Raw genomic sequence first — 21,539 nt, 5'->3', positions numbered from 1 at the left:
CACAACCCCGTTTCTCCCTCACGTAGCTCCTAGGCGTGGGCAGTTCTATATCAGTTTCATAAGCAATATCAGTGGTGGCATAATGGCATTGTTAAAGCAGTGTGTACGCGTTAGAAAACGATTGTTTCATGAGAAATGGGAGGAAGAGTTTTTTTTTTGCTGTTTAGAAGGGGAGAACATACGATATATGTTATGCTCGAAAATCCTATTAGGCATTAATAAATTTAATATACAACGACATTACTCCTTATGTCATAACGAACATGCTGAATTAGAAGGTAAGACAAATTAGATGTTATTTTTCGTACTATTCCGAAGACAATTTATGATCTTAACATTTGCATAGTATACTAAATACGACATTATACCTTAAACACGCTGCATTAAAAGGTACTAGGAATTAAATGTTGTTTGTACGTATTATTTCCAAAATAAATTTATAAAAAATATCAAATGTACGTAGAAAACGAAATATGATTTTCTGAAATTATTTTAGGTCGAGAACGTGCAAATCTATTAAGTAATTTTGATAAACGCCAGAATATTCAAGAAAATAAACGTAGATAACGTGATGGAATATAATTGGCTAGTTACGCAATTTCTCGCCTGTGATTTAAATCAATTCAATGATGGAGAAATAGTAAAGAGGTTTATGATTAAAACTGCCGAATTAATTTGCCAAATTGAATAAAAGTTTTCGAGTCTCTCACGTTAACCAAGCTCTTCCCTAATAATTCGCCACTGAGCGCTTTAGCGATTACGATAAGGTGACGCAGGTCACAGCAGTTTATATTTTCCATCCTACTCTGCAGTCCCCTATCCTAGTAAACAAACTATTTCAAATCGAGTGCCTCACGTAACCGAAAATTGTGCCCATGTATGATCTACAGCGTATTGTCGATACTCGCATTTCGATCACGACATGCGCGGACATGTTAGAATGCTTGAAACAAGAGAGGTTTATAATTTTTTGCCGTTCAGTTTTTTTTGTGACTATAGAGCTTTCGCAGTTTACAAAATGTAATCGTGTATATAGGCGTTTTCTTAGCGGATGTAACTAAAATGAATTCATTTACGTATTTTATAACGTATGTATATAAATAATAAAAGTAAATCTAAATACTATAACTAAGCATTGTTTCAAATATAAACGTATTATGTTGCCTATAAATAAGCATGGGTATTAATTTTTTGTGTTTGCAATAATCGAATAAATATGTTTACCTCTGTTACTTATGATATGTTCCAAGTCCGAACGTTATTTATTTATTTAATTGTTATTTATTTATTTATTTTGGTGTAGTTAAGGGCATCAGGCCTTCTCTTCCACAACACCAGGAATACAAATACAATAATAGAAATAAACAGAGAAAAATACACTATATACAAAATAAAGCTACACAAGAAATAGAGAGGGAAAAAACACTATAAACAAAGTAAAACCACACAAAAACATACACAGGTTGCAGTCACACAAACTTTAAATGATTGATTAAATATCATAATTAATTGTATCCTAACTAATTAACTAACATAAACAAGAAACTTGCAATTTTAATCTAGATTAAAAACGAAAAAGAAAAAAAAAAACAAATCAATACTTCTAGCAATACCTAAAAACATTACTAAGACAAAATTTTCCAGTTGAATTTTGAATTGTGATAAAGTCCGGCAGTCTCTGACGTCATTAGGTAACGAATTCCAGAGGCGAGATATTTCTACAGTATAGGAAGATGAGTATAAAAACGTTCTATGATGAGGGATAGAAAGAAGTGCTTGATGTCGGTTTCGAAGAGTTGTAAGAAATTGAAAGCGCGATAAGAGATAATTCGGAGTAGAAGTATGCATGATTATAAACAGAAGAGACAGTGAATGTATTGTTCTTCGTTCCTTCAGACGCACCCATGAAAGTAACTGGAGGGAAGGTGTTATATGGTCAAATTTACGAGTATTGCAGATGAATCGTATGCACACATTATGAACACGTTGTAGTCTCTCAGCTAAGAGTGAACTTACATTAGTTAGCAAGGAATCGCAATAATCAAAATGGGGCATTACAAGCGTCTGAATAAGATTCTTTTTTAGACTAAGTGGTAGAAATTCTTTCATAAGGAACAAGGAGTGAAGTTGAGAAAATATTTTTTTGCAAATGTGTGTTACTTGAGTGTTCCAATTTAGATCGCTATCCATAAAAATGCCAAGATTTTTTAACTGTTTCACTGTATTTAACAATAATCCCATTCAACGTTGGCATTGGATTTCTGGTTGTTGACCTTGAATGAAATAAATCATATGTCTCTGAAATGTTATATATTAAATCTAAAATATGTTTAGCAGGTGATCCTAATTTATGCAGTTTTCGGTATTATGTATCATTTATGCCGAATAATGAATTGCTTCCATTTTCTCATAACTTATGGTTTGGTTTTCGTTTCAGGTGCGGACTGGACTCGAGAATCCAACGAAGTATCACGTAATACAGAAACAGAAAAGTCAAGTGCGACAATACTTGAGCGAATCATTCCAACAGCCCCTCGGGGGTAGTGTTATCGGCGACGTTTCGAGTGGAGGGGTGCAGGTTCACAGTGCTCCGAATATTGCTACAATAACCCTACAGAACCATCATGTGATCGGCGCCAGCCCCGAAAACGCCGTGTCTCCCAGTCTGAGCTCCGTCGCCACCAGCACAGATGAGGTAAGATCATTTTTGTGAAAACACTGTAATTAATAAGTAGCGGATTTATATGTAATTAAATATTATTTTTGCGTGTGATAAAACACAATTAACAAAGTTAAAAATTCCGAACATGAAGTTTCAAGTTTAAAACTCGAATTTTATTTCACATAAAAACATATATTTTCAGGAAATCTATTATAAACACATAAATCTTGGAGTTTTTTTACTTAAATAATTTTTTACAAGAACTTTTAAACATTTTAAAACTAAATCAATTATGTCACTCAAAAATACGTTAGCCTATCTTTTTAAGAATTCTTGGTTGCTTCGGTTTCTAAGCGCTGTGTGGTGTATACGTAATCCATTTTTGTAATAGTATCGCTTCAAGTTCTGAGAACTGCTAGGCAGCATATCAATGTTATTATTAGAGAATAAATTAACGTGGACAAGAAGGAGAGATCTTGCAACACATAATTAGGAATGTTTATTGTTGCTAAAGAAGACTTCATTCCACGCTTTGTTTGTGAAACACAACAGATAAGAGCTTGGGGATGAACATTATTTAATTTAAACAAATCTCTCGCCTCTCACTCATGTCTATCAAGTAAGGAAATATATCTTGTTGTGATTCCCTGTTATCGGGCTTCGTCAATCGATATCCTTCAAGATATACTGAAAGATGGTTATTTAAAAAACGATTTTGCTTTCCTATTAGCAAATCTAAGCTTTCGAAACATCCAAAAACCTGTTGTCTGAAACAGGGAGGTGCGTGCCGTGGAAATTAAACTAGACTCGCTACCAGATTCAGAAGCACAATTACTAAGGGACAAATTCCAGAATGTGTTTGGGAAAAACAGTGGATATAAAAAAAAGTGTAAAGTTGCTCAAGTATTGGAGGGTGTGCCTGTAGGTGAAACTGACGGTGTTTGTGTTTGTGACATTCCACTTTTTAAATATGCACGTCTGACGTTCTGTGATGTGCAAAGATCGTTTTCACAGTATAAGTCGTCGTTCAGAGATAATCGGCATGTATTTGTGATGGAGAATTTGGAGATGACCTTTGTTGTTCACTGCAGTTCTCGGCCAACGACTGGCACTCAAGTGTGGTTGGTGAGCACTTAGTAATATTTTTTTTCCAAGCTAAGTAAGGTATTTTTGTCATATTAAAAATATTTTTTTTTTATTTTTAGCAAATATTTTTGTACTTTTTAGCACATAAAAAATAAATATATTTAAATTTTTAGCACATAAAAATCCGCTCCCTAGTAATTAAGATATCTGTTTTCATGGGAAGAAATAGGATCCATATGAAGGACATCTGTGAGATAGCAGCCCTTAACCTCTAACGCCCACATTCAGTGCAATGTTGTCGTCACCAGAGAAAGTTATTGCAAGTGTACACCACAAGCAGCATCAATGATATCAATATTCGCAGCTGTAAATACATTTAACCAAACCATTTCTCTGTCTTTAGTCTCTGATGCATTCGTTATAGGGTCTCTTGTGTTATTTCTATCAAATTATAGCCGTATTAATAATACGAAGAGACGCCATTGGAAATGAGAAGCAATCATCAATTTACTTACTTACTTACCTACTGACTGGCTTTTAAGGAACCCGGAGGTTCATTGTTGCCGCCCTCACATAAGCCCGCCATTGGTCCCTATCCTGAGCAAGATTAATCCATTCTCTATCATCATATCCCACCTGCCTCAAATCCATTTTAATATTATCTTCCCATCTACGTCTCGGCCTCCCTAAAGTTTTTTTTCCCTCCGGCCTCCCAACTAACACTTTATATGCATTTCTGGATTCGCCTATACGTGCTACATGCCCTGCCCATCTCAGACATCTGGATTTAATGTTCCTAATTACGTCAGGTGAAGAATACAATGCGTGCAGTTCTGTGTTGTGTAACTTTCTCCATTCTCCTGTAACGTCATCCCGCTTAGCCCCAAATATTTTCCTAAGCACCTTATTCTCAAAAACCCTTAACCTATGTTCAAAGTGAGAGTCCAAGTTTCACAACCATAAAAAAACAACCGGTAATATAACTGTTTTATAAATTCTAACTTTCAGATTTTTTGACAGCAGACTAGATGATAAAAGCTTCTCAACCGAATAATAATAGGCATTTCCCATATTTATTCTGTGTTTAATTTCCTCCTGAGTATCATTTATATTTGTTACTGTTGCTCCAAGATATTTGAACTTCTCCACCTCTTCAAAAGTTAAATTTCCAATTTTTATATTTCCATTTCGTACAATATTCTGGTCACGAGACATAATCATATACTTTGTCTTTTCGGGATTTACTTCCAAACCTATCTCTTTACTTGCTTCCAGTAAAATTCCCGTATTTTCCCTAATCGTTTGTGGATTTTTTCCTAACATATTCACGTCATCCGCATAGACAAGCAGCTGATGTAACCCATTCAATTCCAAACCCTCTCTGTTATCCTGAACTTTCCTAATGGCATACTCTAGAGCAAAGTTAAAAAGTACAATCATCAATTTACCGAATTTAAAATATTTTTAATTTTACCGGTATTTAACATCCCGAGAAATTAATAAAAATTAATTTTAAGAGTCTGAAAATTAACCAACTGTATTACAACTGTAAAGACAGTCCGAAACGCCGCAATTCCGTCAGAAATCTTGTTCCATAAATGAAGAAGGATGGGTGGAGCAGAGAAAAATTCTCTCCGGCACTGGGTTTTCAGCTCTACGTGCTGACGCTTTATCCATTAAGCCACACCGGATTCCAGTTCCGATGCTGGATTGAATCCTCTCAGTTTAAGTTCCACCTCTTAGTCTCCCTTTAGTGGCCAGTCCTCATGCACTGTGTCACAGATGTGTGACAGTGGCACAATGTCCAACACACAATGTGCAGAGATGCACTCATTACGAGTGACTAAGTGGCCGGGACCCGATGGAATGAGCGCCGTCTTAAACCACTAAGTGATTATTTTACGCATATCATATTATTGTGGTGTACCGAAGTACGTATGATATTTCCGTGCAGGAATTCTGCGTTATCATATGATGAAGGATGAGTGGAACGGAGAAAAATTCTCTCCGGCACCAGGACTCGAACACGGATTTTCAGCTCTACGTGGTGACGCCTTATCCACTAAGCCACACCGGATTCCAGTTCCGATGCCGGATTGAATCCTCTTAGTTTAATTTCCACCTCTTAGTTTCCCTTTAGTGGCCAACGGCGCTATTTATTGCAGAACGAGACAAATCCGTTATAAATGATATTATAATGAAACAATTATATATTTTAATAAAATCATATACAAACCAAAGTAATTTTTCCGTTCTTGTAATTATAATTAATATATCGCAATGCCTAATATTAATTATTACAGTTATTGCAATTTCAGTAGGTAGACACACATTGCAGGTGTGGAAAACCCTATTTTAAGTTGCCTTAAATTGTATTTTAAGTGCCTAACTGCCAATTTTTAGAACCTATTTTAGGGCCTAAAAGTGCATTTTTAAAGGCCTAAAAATTCTAGGTCTACAGATCACTCACTCACTCACTCAGTCACTCACTCACTCACTCACTCACTCACTCACTCACTCACTCACTCACAGAGTCTTTGATAATAGGTAAGCATTAAATTAACAAGCCATGGAAATACTTAGTTAATATTTTACAACACCATGAACGTATGTTTTGATCATAAGTAGGAGGAGATAAATGCGGAACTTAATCTGGCCATAAGGAAAAATAGGAGATATTCCAGATTTAAATCTAAATTGTCTAAAAAATGGTTACTGAAAAGTGGCTAGTTTTATCGCATTAATTTATTGAAAATAGAAAATTTGTTTCGTTTGTTGTTAATAAAACACGATTTAACCCCTTATAATTTTCAACCCCAAAATTTACAGTTAATGAGAAGTTGATGTGTCACTCGCATCATAACCCTGCTTTCTTATTTTATGAAAACTTCACACCATTTTGTGCCCTGTTTGGTGCATATTTGATCTTTTTATCACTGATGAATTTCTTGGAACTGATGACGATAGTATTTTACGTCCAACTAATACACAGATAGAATTATCCTCCCAGAAAAATTGTATTGAAATAATTCATTTATAGTTATTACGAAAGGGATAATATCGAGCCATTGATCACATTTTTATTGTCATTAAACTTGCGTATTCACTCTGATGTCACTGAGCATTGGATGGTCATAAAAGACTGGAGGAAAACAAGCACGGCAAACATGTACAGACTTGCGCGTGATTCTGTCATGTGAAATTTAATCCCAGCGTTCTATTTTGAGGGAGCAAATAGTTTGCTGTGTTATGAGGTTCAGCTGACGTAATTGGGCACAGTAATCATATAAAATAATGGAATATAACAAGAATACGCGAATCCATAGAATAACTTTTATACTCTAGGACAGTGGTTTCCAAAGTTTGGGGGATTGTGTAAAGAGCTGGGGTATCACGAGATGATTTACAAAATTAAAAAGCGCATTTTAAACATACTTTTCTTCTATATTTAGAAACCTAAACATAAGCAACTTAGAACATCAAAATAAAAATAAAATATTTCAGTAGTTATAAAGTAAGAAATAACTATTATTGCGATAAGTGTCTGTTTTCCAGAAAGTAGCTTCTCAAATCTAGACTGTATTCGATACACATACAATGATTTCATTTTCAAGTTCAAGGGGATTTTTCTTTCGCATTTGTTTTGTTGGCAATCATAGATGAGAAAATTATTTCTCATCAGGTGGCATTTGTATCTGTACTTTGGATTTGGTCCTAAACTTTCGGAGTTAATTTAAATTAAGTTTTTTGCTTACTTTGTAAAATTTTCTTTTTGGCGGTTAGCAGGTTTACACTCTAAGTCGACAATAAGATAAAGTGTGTTATCCTCGGCAGAGTCTTTAAGGGGAGAGGATGGTATTTGTGATGAAAAATGATTAAATTTTCAAAAAAAAAAATTGTTTAAAATACTCTGTGATATGTGTGGATCGCCATTTTTAAACTTCCTGCATTGTGGATTTTTAAATCACTCGCCCACTTTTATTGTTGTTTCCGGTGAATTAAATTTTCAAATTTTTTTTTTGTTTGAAATACCTTTTGATATGTTTGAAATGTATTGTATAACATTTTGTGGGTATTTGTGCCCTTATCGGATGTTGAGACGTCATATTTAAACTTCCTGCGCTATGGATTTTTAAATCACACGCCCGCTTTTATCGGTTTCCTGTAACTTCATTGTTTTTGCTACATTGCCAGACAAAATGAATATAATTTCTGAACTATTAAAGATACATGCATGAAATTTAGAACACACATTCTTTAGACTATTAGGAAACTTTTCTCTGTAACAGAATTTTGTTAATTGATTTCATTTTAAAAATACGTCCGTTTGTTTGCAAGAAAGGAAATCAGAAAATTGTTACTAAATTTTAATTGTTTATTTTACAAACGTAGGGACTAATAACAAAATTCTGTTACAGACAGTTTGTAGAACATACGTTTGCAAATACATTGCAAAAACTGTTTGAATCTATCTTTAAAGCAGTTTAGATATATCGGTTTTAGTACAGGTACAATCCTGCATTGGGTATATTTTTTTCAAATTTGGGCCCCCAAATAATTTCTTTTTCAAAATATTTTTATTTGGCTGAGTTGCCACAGCTATGAGCTCTCTACATACAAAAAATTAATAATTTACACCAAATAGGAAAAAAGTTAAAAAAAATACCATCCTCTCCCCTTAAGTCACTCGGTAGAATCTGTGTGGTAATGTTCAAATTAAATCTTTTGTAATTGCTGTAGTAACATTGTAAGTCAATTTTCAACCGAAGTGTGTTTTCGGTTAAAAATACTTTATCGCAGGTTTTCCATCTTACGCTGCTTTTTTCTTACCAGTATGCTCATTACTTTGAGAGCTGTAATGTTTTCATTTGAAAAACATGTAATGTCCTTGATCACATATAACAAATTGTCCGCGATATAAGATTTTTGGCAACAACATGAGTAGTTTCACAGAGCGACAATAGGTGACGTGAAATGGCTGAACGGAACCATAGACAAATAAATAGAGAACGGAACTATAGCGAGGGTCACGTAAGAGTAGTTCTTAAAAGGCTAATTTGGCCTTCAGTGTTGCCAAAAAATATCAGATATCACCGAAGAGGGTAAAATCACAATGACTGAAATAATAATAATAATAATAATAATAATAATAATAATAATAATAATAATAATAATATCTTGCTTGTTTACCACAACTCATCTTTATGTTGGGAGGTGTTTTCTAAATGGTTCACGCCACTGGCGTGGCTCAGTAGATTAAGGCGCTTGCCTGCCGGTCTGATGTTGCGTTCGGGCGCGGGTTCGATCCCCGCTTGGGCTGATTACCTGGTTGGGTTTTTCCGAGGTTTTCCCCCACCGTAATGTGAATACAAGGTAATCTCTGGCGAATCCTCGGCCTCATCTCGCCAAATATCATCTCGCTATCACCAATCTCATCGACGCTAAATAACCTAGTAGTTGATACAGCGTCGTTAAATAACCAACAAAAATAAAATAAAAAATAAATGGTTCACTAATTTGTGAAAGAGTATGTATTCCTCCTGGACCTCTCGCACATTATGTTGGTAATTAGTAACTTAGTATGGTCGAATATTAAAATGTATTTTGTCTGACAACATGAAATTCATTGCTTTGACTAAACAGTTTACGATTCAAGGGACCTAACCTATAAATGTATTTTGTTTGATCACGTGAAATGATTAGTACGAATTCCGAAAACAGAATATCACTTTGAAATGTATACCCTACTTAAACTTTTAAGTATGTACTTTAAGTCAAAATACATTCTCCTAAGTCGTTACCATGTTATTTTCTCTCTTGGACATTTTAATAAAAATATGTCCATTACCGACATGCATGTTTCATACCAGATAGGTCTATAAGTTATATTTTGTTTAATTACACTATGGCGTTGAATTGAAATCACAACGTAACACAACTAAATTATGTATTGATATTAGTATTAATACCAGCATTACTAATTCATTATTAATTACATTCAAATTTCACAAGGCTATCTATACTTCCAATTGATCAGTTTTCTTTACTACAAACCAAAATTATTGTTGCCAACATAACAGTTAGAAAATAACTGCCAGTTGTCGTATTTGTCAGTACTCGAAATTTGAAATAAAATAGGTAATATAAAATTCAACACGACATCTAGAAAATCACTATAATTCACTAGCATACTGTATGTAGTAATAGGGGGAAAATGGTTAGCTTTCCGCTTAGGGTATTAAGTAAGCTGATCTGGACTATAGATTTGCACATGGCAGCAGCGTTGCCAACCATGTGATAAATTATCGCGTTATGCGATGTTTTTAACCCTGGTGCGATATCACTTACAGGATAATGCAATGATTTTCTTTATGTAATTTGGGTAAGGGAATTTAATGTTGTCGCTCTCAAATTATATCTTGTTTTCCCAACGATAGTCTACAGTGAGAAAGGAATTCGTAGAGCTAGCATGGAGTAATAGTAATAAGTATTACTCCATGCAGCTTGCAATTATTCTCCAATCTAGCGGTCCTTACCAGAAGTTCATTTTCGACAGTGGAGATCTTAGCGACTGTTCCCTTTTATATGTTGTCATTTTATAACATGGGGAATGGCCAATCTGATGTATATGTGATCAGGGGTAATAGGCCTACATGGTGAACAATAGGTAAGGTCACTAATTTCAGAGCATCATTCTTTGAGATATTTCAAACAAAAACGTTAAATAAAGTTTTGCTCGCTTTTGCTTCCTTTTTGAGATAAAAATTGTTTTATGTGAAATATTTCATAGCGTGTTTTGGGAAAGCCATTGATAGCATTCCCAATATGCTTAGTCAATGTAAGAGAGCAGTGTATTATGATAAAATATCTTGTGCTGGCATCTCGAGAAATAACTAAGGAAGAGACTAGTGAAGTGCTTTTTGTGGAGCGTGGCATTGTATACAGCAGAAACATGGACATTACGACGAAGTGAAGAGAAACGACTAAATGCATTTGAAATGTAGATATGGAGAACAATGGAGCATGTGAAATGGACAGAGAGAAGAAGAAACGAAGCTCTGTTGGAAAGAATGGGTGAACAAAGTGCGATGCTGAAACTGATAGGGAAGAGAAAGAGGAATTGGCAGGGTCACTGGCTGAGAATAGACTACTGTCAGTGACATAGTTCGTCTGCCCTGGAAGGAATGCGGAGTTGGGGTAGTAGTTTCGCACTAGTAGTGGATGGAGAGAAAGTTAGAAATACAATGCAGCGTGCATTATAAAAACATTCATTTACCAATTCCGCGCCACGTTACTAAGAAGTACGCTACACCTGAAAGTTATATTGCTACGTCTTAACTTTAAATACGTATTTACACCAGCAATTCTATTAAGCAAACGTTCACCTTCGTCTTCCAAGTACAAATGAAGAGAGAGAAATGTTTTTTGGAGAAAATAGAAAGGGGATTAAGCAGAGAGTAATCACACCAAAAGTACCGTTAGCCAGCCGCTTGCTCCAAAGTTAGTCTCATACCCCTCTAAACAACACCCATAACTTCCCCAAGGTTCAGGGCAGATGAGCTGTGTCATCGACAGTATCTACTGAAGGATGCACTGGAAGGAATGGTGAACGAGAGAAATGTTCGTGGCAGAAGAAGCATCAGAAGATAGACGACATGAAGATATATGGATCATAATTATCTATTTATGTCCATAACAGGGCAAAACCCCAATTACAATAGACAGTACAGATAAAAAAACACAGAATTACATATAACACGAAAAAAGGTAAAATAGATACAAATAAAAATGGAAAAGGAAAGAAAAAAATATAAAAAAAAACAAAACAAATATATGCGAGACTAAGAGGAAGGCAGTAAATTGGAAACATTGGATAAATCTGGGTTTGCAGTGAAAGACCTGCCCTTGGTCAAAACAATATGAATGAATGTATTATGATAATAAATGATTTTGAAATAATTTTAATTTTGTGCTTTAAATGCGCAAAAATTTGATCTGAACAAATGTACCATTGTAAAATTCCTTTGCAGAACGAAAAGTTGTATTTGTTCGGATCCAGTTTTAAATTGACTGAGCATTTTCGGAATTCAATCAATAACTTTCCCAAAGCACGGTATGAAACGTTTCATATAAAACGAATTTAATCTCGAAAAGGAAGCAAAAACGAGCAAAAAAGTATTTCTCTTTTTCTTTGAAATATCTCAAAGAATAATCCTCTGAAATTAATGGCATTACTTACGGTTCACCCTGTATACATGGCATATTTTTAGGCACTCTGTAGATATATAAATTACTGCTTATTGTTTGGTTACCTATTGTTAATATGGTCCTGATATTAGTTTATTTAATTATGTATATTCACAATGACTAGTGTGAAGTGGCTAGAGTAGTTCCGAAGCAACTTAAAAAAGTATTATATTCTATGATTAGCTCTTAGTCTGCGTTTATTCGTATCATTCCTGCAATACGCGATATACATGTTTCATCAAGTATTTGCCCATTCGTGTGTGGCTTCAAGGCACAACCTTTGTATATTCGATAAACCACAAAAGAAAGGAAGTCGCTCGATAATAGTATTGCGCAAAGACGATGTGAATGAGCTACCGACGTTGGTTGCATAACAGTACATGTAGTGTCTGCCTACAGATGGCTCTTGAATGCCTCCGTGGTGACATTTAAATTGGTAGTACAAAATAATTCCTGTTCACATTTTTCGCGTTACGAAATGTTACTTACATACAAATGGCCTTTAAGGAACCCGGAGATTCATTGCCGGTCTGACATAAACTCGCCATCGGTCCCTATCTTGAGCAAGATTAATCCAGTCTCTACCATCATATCCCAACTCCCTCAAATTCATTGTAATATTATCCTCCCATCTACATATCGGCCTTCCCAAAGGTCTTTTTCCCTCCGACCTCACAACTAATACACTATATGCATTTCTGGATTCGCCCATACGTGCTACATGTCCTGCCCATTTCAAAGTCTGCATTTAATATTCCTAATTATGCCAGGTGAAGAATACAATGCGTGCAGTTCTGCGATGAATAACTTTCTCCATTCTCCTGTAACTTCATTCCTCTTCGTCCCAAACATTTTCATAAGCACCTTATTCTCAAACATCCTTAAGGGGAGGTAGAAGTGAAATTTTGAACAAAAACTGAAGAAAAAATGAAAATTTGGTTTTTCCATTTTTATTATCTTGATTTTCATATTCCGATGTTAGTTTTTGATTTTGTACCCTTTAAAAGTATGAAATTAAAACCAAGATAACTGTATTACTATATTATTCCCATAATAAACTAATACGTATCATTATTTATATACCTTCTCTGAACATATAAATAAAAGAAATATTGAAAATTTCTTACAATATGGTGCATGGAGCATTTTATATCAAACGATATAAAGTTTTATAAAATTATTAATATTTACAGAACTGTTGTACTTAGAAAGTTGAAACTTGGTATGTCCATTACTAATAACATACTTAGTATCCATGATCAATTTCAAACAAATCAGATAAATTTTGTGTATTTTGAAATATTCACCTCTGCATCCCCTTAACATCTGTTCCTCTCTCAAAGTGAGAGTCCAAGTTTCACAACCAGACAGGACAACCGGTAATATAACTGATTTATAAATTGTAACTTTCAGTTTTTTTTTTTGTGCGCAGACTGGATGATAAAAGCTTCTCAACCGAATAATAACAGACATTTCCCATATTTATTCTGCGTTTAATTTCCTCCCGAGTGCCATTTATATTTGCTACTGTTGCTCCAAAGTACTTGAATTTTCCACATTTTCAAAGGATAAATTTTCAATTTTTATATTTCCATTTCGTACTATCTTCTGGTCACGAGACATAATCATATGCTTTATTTTTTTCGGGGTTTAACCCTATACTCTAACATACCTATACTGTTGCGGGTTGCTTTGTGACTATAGGTAACCAAACGCAGGACTCTAGTAATGTGTTTCATGACTCAAAATATAGTTTTGATAAAGAGTGATTCATTTTAAACTCTTATATTACACAACTTATATATATATATATATATATATATATATATATATATATATATATATATATATATATATATGGGGTGTCTAAGATATAAACCGAGAAATATGTATAATGTTCTTTAATTAAAAAATAAACAACAAAAGCAAAAAATTTCGATCTTCTACTCAAATAATTCTTGAGATAAATAAACGTCATTTATGATTAGGCAGTGTGATGGTGTACATATTGGACATTTTTGTTTACTACTTGACATCGAACAGTCAACTTCGTAACTTACTGCGGAATCAGGGAACAGCATTCCGTGCATTGTATAATCAATCTGAGTTGAATTTGCATATTTTTACCTATTAAAAATGTGGAAGTCATTTGAGCGAAAGGAAACAAAACATCGGGAATGCTTTTCCTACAACAACATGTATCCTCTCCCTTTTTCTGTCTTTCAGAGATTGTGTAAACTTTCATTATTGGAACTAGGCTTTAACAAATTCACAGAGTGATAACTTTAAAAATATTTAGATTAGAACTGTTGGATTTTGACTGGCATATTTCTTTACTCTGTGACTACTACCAAAATTGATTCGTTAGTCTATTTTTGAGACAGTCTGTAAGTATTAAATTATTGCTTATTGTTTGGTTATCTATTGTTAATATGGCCCTGACATTAATTAGTTCATTTAGTTCTACTCCGAGGGACCATTGTGAAGTGTACCAGTTCACAAGAAACTTACAAACGTATTATATTTTATGAATAGCTCTTAGTATGTGTGATTCGTGTCTTTACCCCCAATATATCGATATGGATGTTTCTTCAAGTATTTGTTCATTCGTGTGTGACGTCAACGTACAAACTTTATATCGTCGATAAACCACAGACGAAAGAAAGTCTATAGACACAAATATTACGCGAAGGCGTTGTGATTGATCTACCGAAGTTGGTTGCATTAGAGTACATGTACTGTCTGCCTACAGATGGCTCTTGAATACCTGCGTGGCAATGATGTCTTTATTCCTCCGCTAGATGCATGGCTGACCTGTTTTGTAATGGTAATCAGGTATCACAGTCTGGTGGATGCTGACTACCAGACTTTTAAAATCAATTATTGTATAATTTTCATGTATCTCTCAGTAATGTACGTTAAAAGGCAAACTACATTTATGTCTTGACACATTTTCAATAAAGTGAATCATTAAAAAAACGGGGTTGCCAAATTGGACGAAAAGTCACGGATTGGTCTACTCCGAAGTCCTGTTTGCGACTAATTTTTACTTAAGGTTATTTGCGAATTTTTTGAGATACTAGAAATTTGAGCGGAAAAACATTCCCTGTTATTTTAAAAAATCTTATCTTTTTCTTTCTTTTTTCTTTGAGTTTGTATTTGACCTGACATGGATTTTCGATCTCTACATCAATTATTTCTTCTAATAACTTACATGATAATTGAAACTCACGTGAATCACCACCTAGATCATGGATGCAAAACTGTGCTACAATTGTGGCAGACGTCACAAGCCGGAACACGTAACTCATCCCTTCGCTTCAACCTTCGATTGCAGCGATATTTTACCACTTAATTAACTTATTATTCCCAGAACATGAATTTTACCAGTGATGGAAAAGTATTGGGAATGAATTTGAATAAGGAACAAAAAAAGTTTCCTTCCCTGGCAGGATTCGAAACACGAAAGCCTTAGTTACCAGTCTATTTTGCTCTGGAGTGAACAAGGCTCTGAAATTAGCTACAAGGGTCGGTCCGGTTTTTTTTTGCCACTACTGTACATCTCCAAATTCATAGAACAAAGTGAACTGCAATAATTAAGATGGTCATAGCCACTAATATCCTATAGGAGCAAGTACAAGATATGGAAGAAATACCAATCAGCAGATGTTACATTTACTATACAACTTCGCAATATATCTGTTGTAGGTAATATAACAGGATTTTTGTACACATTTAGATAGAAATTAAGATATTGGGTGATTTTTTCTTTGAAAAGCGACTTTCAAGAAACAGTTGCGAATTTCAGTGAAAACAATCTGGCAACCCTGTAATGGTTCTCAGTGAAGCCTGGAAGGCTGCATGTTGCCGTATATCCGACTACGATGTCGCAGATTATATCATTAGAGACAACAGACGTGATGCCAATAACACAGTTATTTATATATATATATATATATATATATATATATATATACATATATATATATATATATATATTTATATATATTTATTACAAATATGATTATTACAATCCCTTAAATAACAGGCCTACAAGTTAGTTGCTGAAATTTCTATAACCAACTGTATTTTTCTGAATTACACCAATATAATTTTTTTTACCTAGCGATGTGTCTGAGATGGTAACGTCTGAACTCTCGTTCGGGAGGTCCCTTGGTTCAAGCCCCGTGGCCGGCCATTCTGATTGGGATTTTTCAAGGTTTTTTGTCAACCATGAAGGTAAATCCCGGATTGAAAATTTACATACCGCCTCATTCACCAGTAAATAATCATAAACATCAAAACAAAATTTAACCAGTTACGCCTACGTGAACACAAACCATCTAACACAGACAAAGGAAATACCAATTCAATAATAGTCGATGGTCTACTGGTAAATCTTTATGGGTGCTATTCATAGACATTTCGCTAGCCCGCGCTACGAGCGTGCTAAACTAGCCCCGGCTATCGACTGGTTACTTGTACAGGATTTATATCATATCATACCGCTAAAACTGGTTTATGAATACGAAAAACGTTAGTTCGCTGGTCATCCACTGGAAGCCCGCGCTAAGAATGTCTATGATTACGGCCCTATATGGTCATAGACTTTCTTTAACTAATGGCGGGTACTTAACTTTACATCATTCACCCATATGAAGCCAGTTGTGTGGACCGACAGAGTCGTTGCCCAGGGTGCGTCATGTGAGGCTGGTCTACGCTACACCCGCGAAGAGATGATTATGGAGACTTACTAGGATGCCGGAGGGGAACCGGAGCTCCCGGAGAAAACCCCTGTGTTACTTAGACCACGGGCTTGCTCAACACATGTTATAAATCGGAGGTACGCCAGGAATCGAACCCGGGTCTACAGGATTATAAGTCTAGCACTCTATATTAAAAAGTGTATATTAATATACTTTTTTTGGCAAATATGTGTTAGCTTACCTAGAGGAAGCCCACAATTGGACGGAGTTACGCAACAATAGACCAACTGACAATTTGAAATAATTGAGATATTTGCACAAATCTATTGTTGGCTGGATTATTTAACTCGGAAAAAATCAAGACTGCATATCTGCACTTTTCTGCTATTTATAAGCAATATTCGTTTATTGCATAATTGTACATTATGCAACGAGCCTATAATAGTAGTAATTAAGACGCGAGTATGTTTGTTTATGAAACGAGCGCAAGCGAGTTTCATAATTTTCATACGAGCGTCTTAATTACCATTATAGGGAAGTTTCATACGACTTTTTATGCTCGACCATATTTCTAACTTGAAATTATTCAGAAGTATTCATGTTATAGTTATGTAAGTGAGGAGTGGAACTGACCTGAATTGTGAGATGTGCGCAGACGCGAAAGTATTGATTTTCTCCGAAACACGAATGTCATTGACCTTGATATAACCTAGAGAATAACATGGTCATTAGGCTTGATATAACCTGGAAATTGATTTAGAATTGAAAAACGAGATGACAAATTGAATTTATTTGAATATTATTTATAATTAACGCTAATTATTATAGTAACAGAACATAACCTTCTGCGACAGTATTGGATTTCCAGCCTCTGTGACTTTTCGCTAATTGTCTTTCGATTGCATATCCGAGAATAATCGATACTTGCGGTTTTATAATGGTACAGTCAGTACAAAGGTGATTTCTCATAGGCTGAACAACTGAATTATAATGAATAGGTGTACTTTAATGAGGTGCATTAAAGGGCTACTACAGGTGTATAATTACTACATTTCGGCATGGTCGAGCATAAAATTAATGTATTTGTTTTGCTTTGCAATATTAAACCAACTGCTGATCTGTTATTAAAAATCGGTTAGCCTTTTTTAGTAGGTACTATTTGTGCTATTTTTTTTGTAATAGTATCAATGTTACAATACTTCTTGCATAAAATGTTTAATAAAAACTAGATTTATTTCAGTGGTCACTATTTCGAAAACAGGTTTTTGGCGGTTGGTCTATTATTGCGTAACTCCGTCCAGTTAGGCCTACTTGCCTAGGTAAAGATTTTTTCCCTTGCTTATTTTGTCTCTTTGCATACTGTAGTTATATGAACTGAAGATACAGTCATTTTCAGCAAAGTAAATTTTAATCATTATTTCACAATAACATGGGTTAAATAAACAAATTTCCCTCAACCGCATACAACGCGACGTGCATTTTTGCAGTGCAGCTCTCTCCATCCATGCACGGCTTCACATTGAACTCCAGAGTTTGCCATCTAGCGTAATAATAAGACATCATTGCTGCGTGGTGACATTGAAACTGGTCGTACAAATACCTGTTTGTGAAACAAATCTTACTTGTTACGAAACGTTTCTCTTGTTTCCAGTTGGGAAAGGCACGATGTATATAACATAACTTCGTTTCTTGACGTCACTCAGTTACAAATCGTTCTCAGACATGATACAGCACCTGTTTCGAATATGTAAAACCTTCGTCTCGTTTCAGCAGTGTTTGTCAGTGTTTGAAGAACGAGGAACTAATAGCTGGAAATTGTTCTAATATCCCATTAAAGTAACAGTTCCTAGAAAAGACGGATCAGGAAATATTTGATGCTCCATCAGTATGATGATACTTTACTTCATGTATATTTTATTTAAGACCACATTGTCAGATAGAGATGGGTTAGCGTAGACATACAGTATATGCACACATATAGACGTAAGAACAGATACAGAATACAAAAAAAAGACAATATTTCGCGAGAATATATTTGTAGTGCTCGGGAAAAGTGGCACAAGTAAAAAATGTTAATTTTACAGGAGAAGGAAAAAAACTGTCTTCACACTGGTGTATGTCGATTTGATTTTCTTCTGTATGAATTACTGTAATGGGAGAAATATTTATGTCTCTTTTCCCAAGCGAGCAGATTTTACGTAAGTTGTCAATAAATTAATAAAAAATGTTTATGGAAACTGACTTATGCCACTTTTCCCAAGCATTGCAGATATACGGCATAAAGAAAATTAAATTTGATATAGACCCGATGCCATCGAACCGCCTGACGAAGCAAAAACTATTTTAAAATTCTTCTAGGACGGCCGAGAAAGAGATAAATTACTTGATTTCTGAACTCGAATAAATTAAAATACATCATCTTACGTCACATATAAAAAATGACTGTTTTAGAGGGAATGCAGAGATGTATATAGAACAAACAATATTTTGCACCCTAGACTTGGAACATTACATCACGCTGACCATAAAATAGAGATATTAGTATTACTATTACAGTTTTTAGTAACTGTTTATCTGAACCTCTTCTTTCGAGGGCTCGTCTCTGTTTCGCGATAGCATTGTGTTATTTTCGACCTGCTTCGAAAATGAATATTAATTTCCTGATAATGTATTAATTCATGAGCTTGTAACGAACTGATATGTGAGTGTAATGTACTGTGATTTTTGTGTTCATGCCTAGACTAATACCTAGCGAAAAAAAAATCCGGAAAGTATTAAATCGGAAAATATTCTCGAAATTTCTTTCCTCATTATGATTATTTATGTATTTTTAATATTATTGATTTTTCTAAGTTTTACAGTCTAATTGATATAGATAATTATGAATTTTACTGAACATTTTCTTCTTATTGTTGTTGTTTAGTTAATTTTCCGAAGACAGGTTTGAATCTGATAAGTGACGTCATGATGCATCTAAGCCAGGAAATATTTGGGTAGGGTGGCCAGTTGCTTCCCCCCTCCATTGTGTACATCGCTGATTAGTAACATATTACACTAATCAGTAGGGACTATAGTATACTATACTACACTACACTATACTATACTACATTATACTATATTACATTATACTATACTATTCTATACTATACTATACTATACTATACTATACTATACTATACTACACTATACTATACTATACTACACTACACTATATTACACTATACTATACTATATTACACTATACTATACTACACTATACTACACTATACTATACTATACTACACTACACTACACTACACTACACTATACTATACTATACTACACTACACTACACTATACTATACTATACTATACTATACTATACTATACTATACTATACTATACTACACTATACTATACTACACTATACTATACTACACTATACTATACTATACTATACTATACTATACTATACTATACTATACTATACTATACTACACTATACTATACTATACTACACTATACTACACTATACTATACTACACTATACTACACTATACTATACTACACTACACTATACTATACTACACTACACTATACTATACTATACTACACTATACTATACTACACTATACTATACTACACTATACTATACTACACTACACTACACTATACTACACTATACTATACTATACTACACTATACTATACTACACTATACTATACTACACTATACTATATTATACTATACTATACTATACTACACTATACTATACTATACTATACTATACTATACTATACTATACTATACTATACTATACTATACTACACTACACTATACTACACTATACTACACTACACTATACTACACTATACTATACTATACTATACTATACTATACTACACTACACTATACTACACTATACTACATTATACTATACTACACTATACTATACTATACTATACTACACTACACTATACTATACTACACTATACTATACTACACTATACTATACTATACTATACTATACTATACTATACTATACTATACTGTACTACACTACACTACACTACACTATACTATACTGTACTATACTACACTATACTACACTACACTATACTATACTATACTGTACTATACTACACTACACTACACTACACTATACTACACTACACTACACTATACTATACTGTACTGTAGTAATAATATACTAATAATTAGGGCTCGGAAGTTGATGAAATATCATCTTTTTCCTGAGACATCACATACAATGCAGGATGCAATATAAACTCGTTATACTTCAACATGATCCAATATAGCCTATTTTTATTTTGCGTTATTTTTTGCATTTTTCAGTCTTCCATTATCTATTAGTAATTTTTTTTTTAATTTTCAACTTATTCTAGTATTTTTGTCCTTTTCTGTTTTGTAACGGACTTTTTTTTTTACATTGTAGTCGTCTATATTTGAGAACTACTACAGCTAGTTTACGTAATTCGATTGCAGAAATTTTCCTTATGGGTGCTTTGATTCCTGATCACGTGTGTTACGTGGTTCCCCCAGTTCAGTGCAACAGAACAAATATTGCAGCCTCAATGCTCGCAGTCAACACATAGTATCGCAAGTGACGACTTTAAAATGCCGAAAGTAAAACAACCGACGAGCCTTAAAACCCGAGACCCTAGGAACGGCGATGGCTCTTTACTGCAATGCTGAATAAGAGGTATGTTTGGGAATTTCAGTTCCTCCTAGTATTTAAATGTGCATTGGCGTGATTTCGGAGACATTCAATAATAATAATAATAATAATAATAATAATAATAATAATTGTTATTATTACAATCTTGGTCATTTTTTAA

At 34.2% G+C, this 21,539-nt stretch overlaps 1 protein-coding gene across 3 annotated transcripts in view; it reads left to right on the top strand.

Annotated features, from left to right (window-relative positions):
- Nucleotides 1–21,539, top strand: part of Mitf (transcription factor Mitf) — a 539,922-nt gene that overhangs the window by 140,611 nt on the left and 377,772 nt on the right. For all 3 annotated transcript variants that reach the window (XM_069837055.1, XM_069837054.1, XM_069837056.1), the window contains exon 3: nt 2,438–2,695. In XM_069837055.1, coding sequence (XP_069693156.1) covers nt 2,438–2,695 — 258 coding nt within the window. The remainder of the gene's footprint in view (nt 1–2,437; nt 2,696–21,539) is intronic.

Source organism: Periplaneta americana, chromosome 10 (assembly GCF_040183065.1).
Source record: "Periplaneta americana isolate PAMFEO1 chromosome 10, P.americana_PAMFEO1_priV1, whole genome shotgun sequence".
Classification (NCBI taxonomy): Eukaryota; Metazoa; Arthropoda; class Insecta; order Blattodea; family Blattidae; genus Periplaneta; species Periplaneta americana.
The sequence above is the reverse complement of the archived record's forward strand: the minus strand, read 5'-3'. Positions and strand labels throughout refer to the sequence as shown.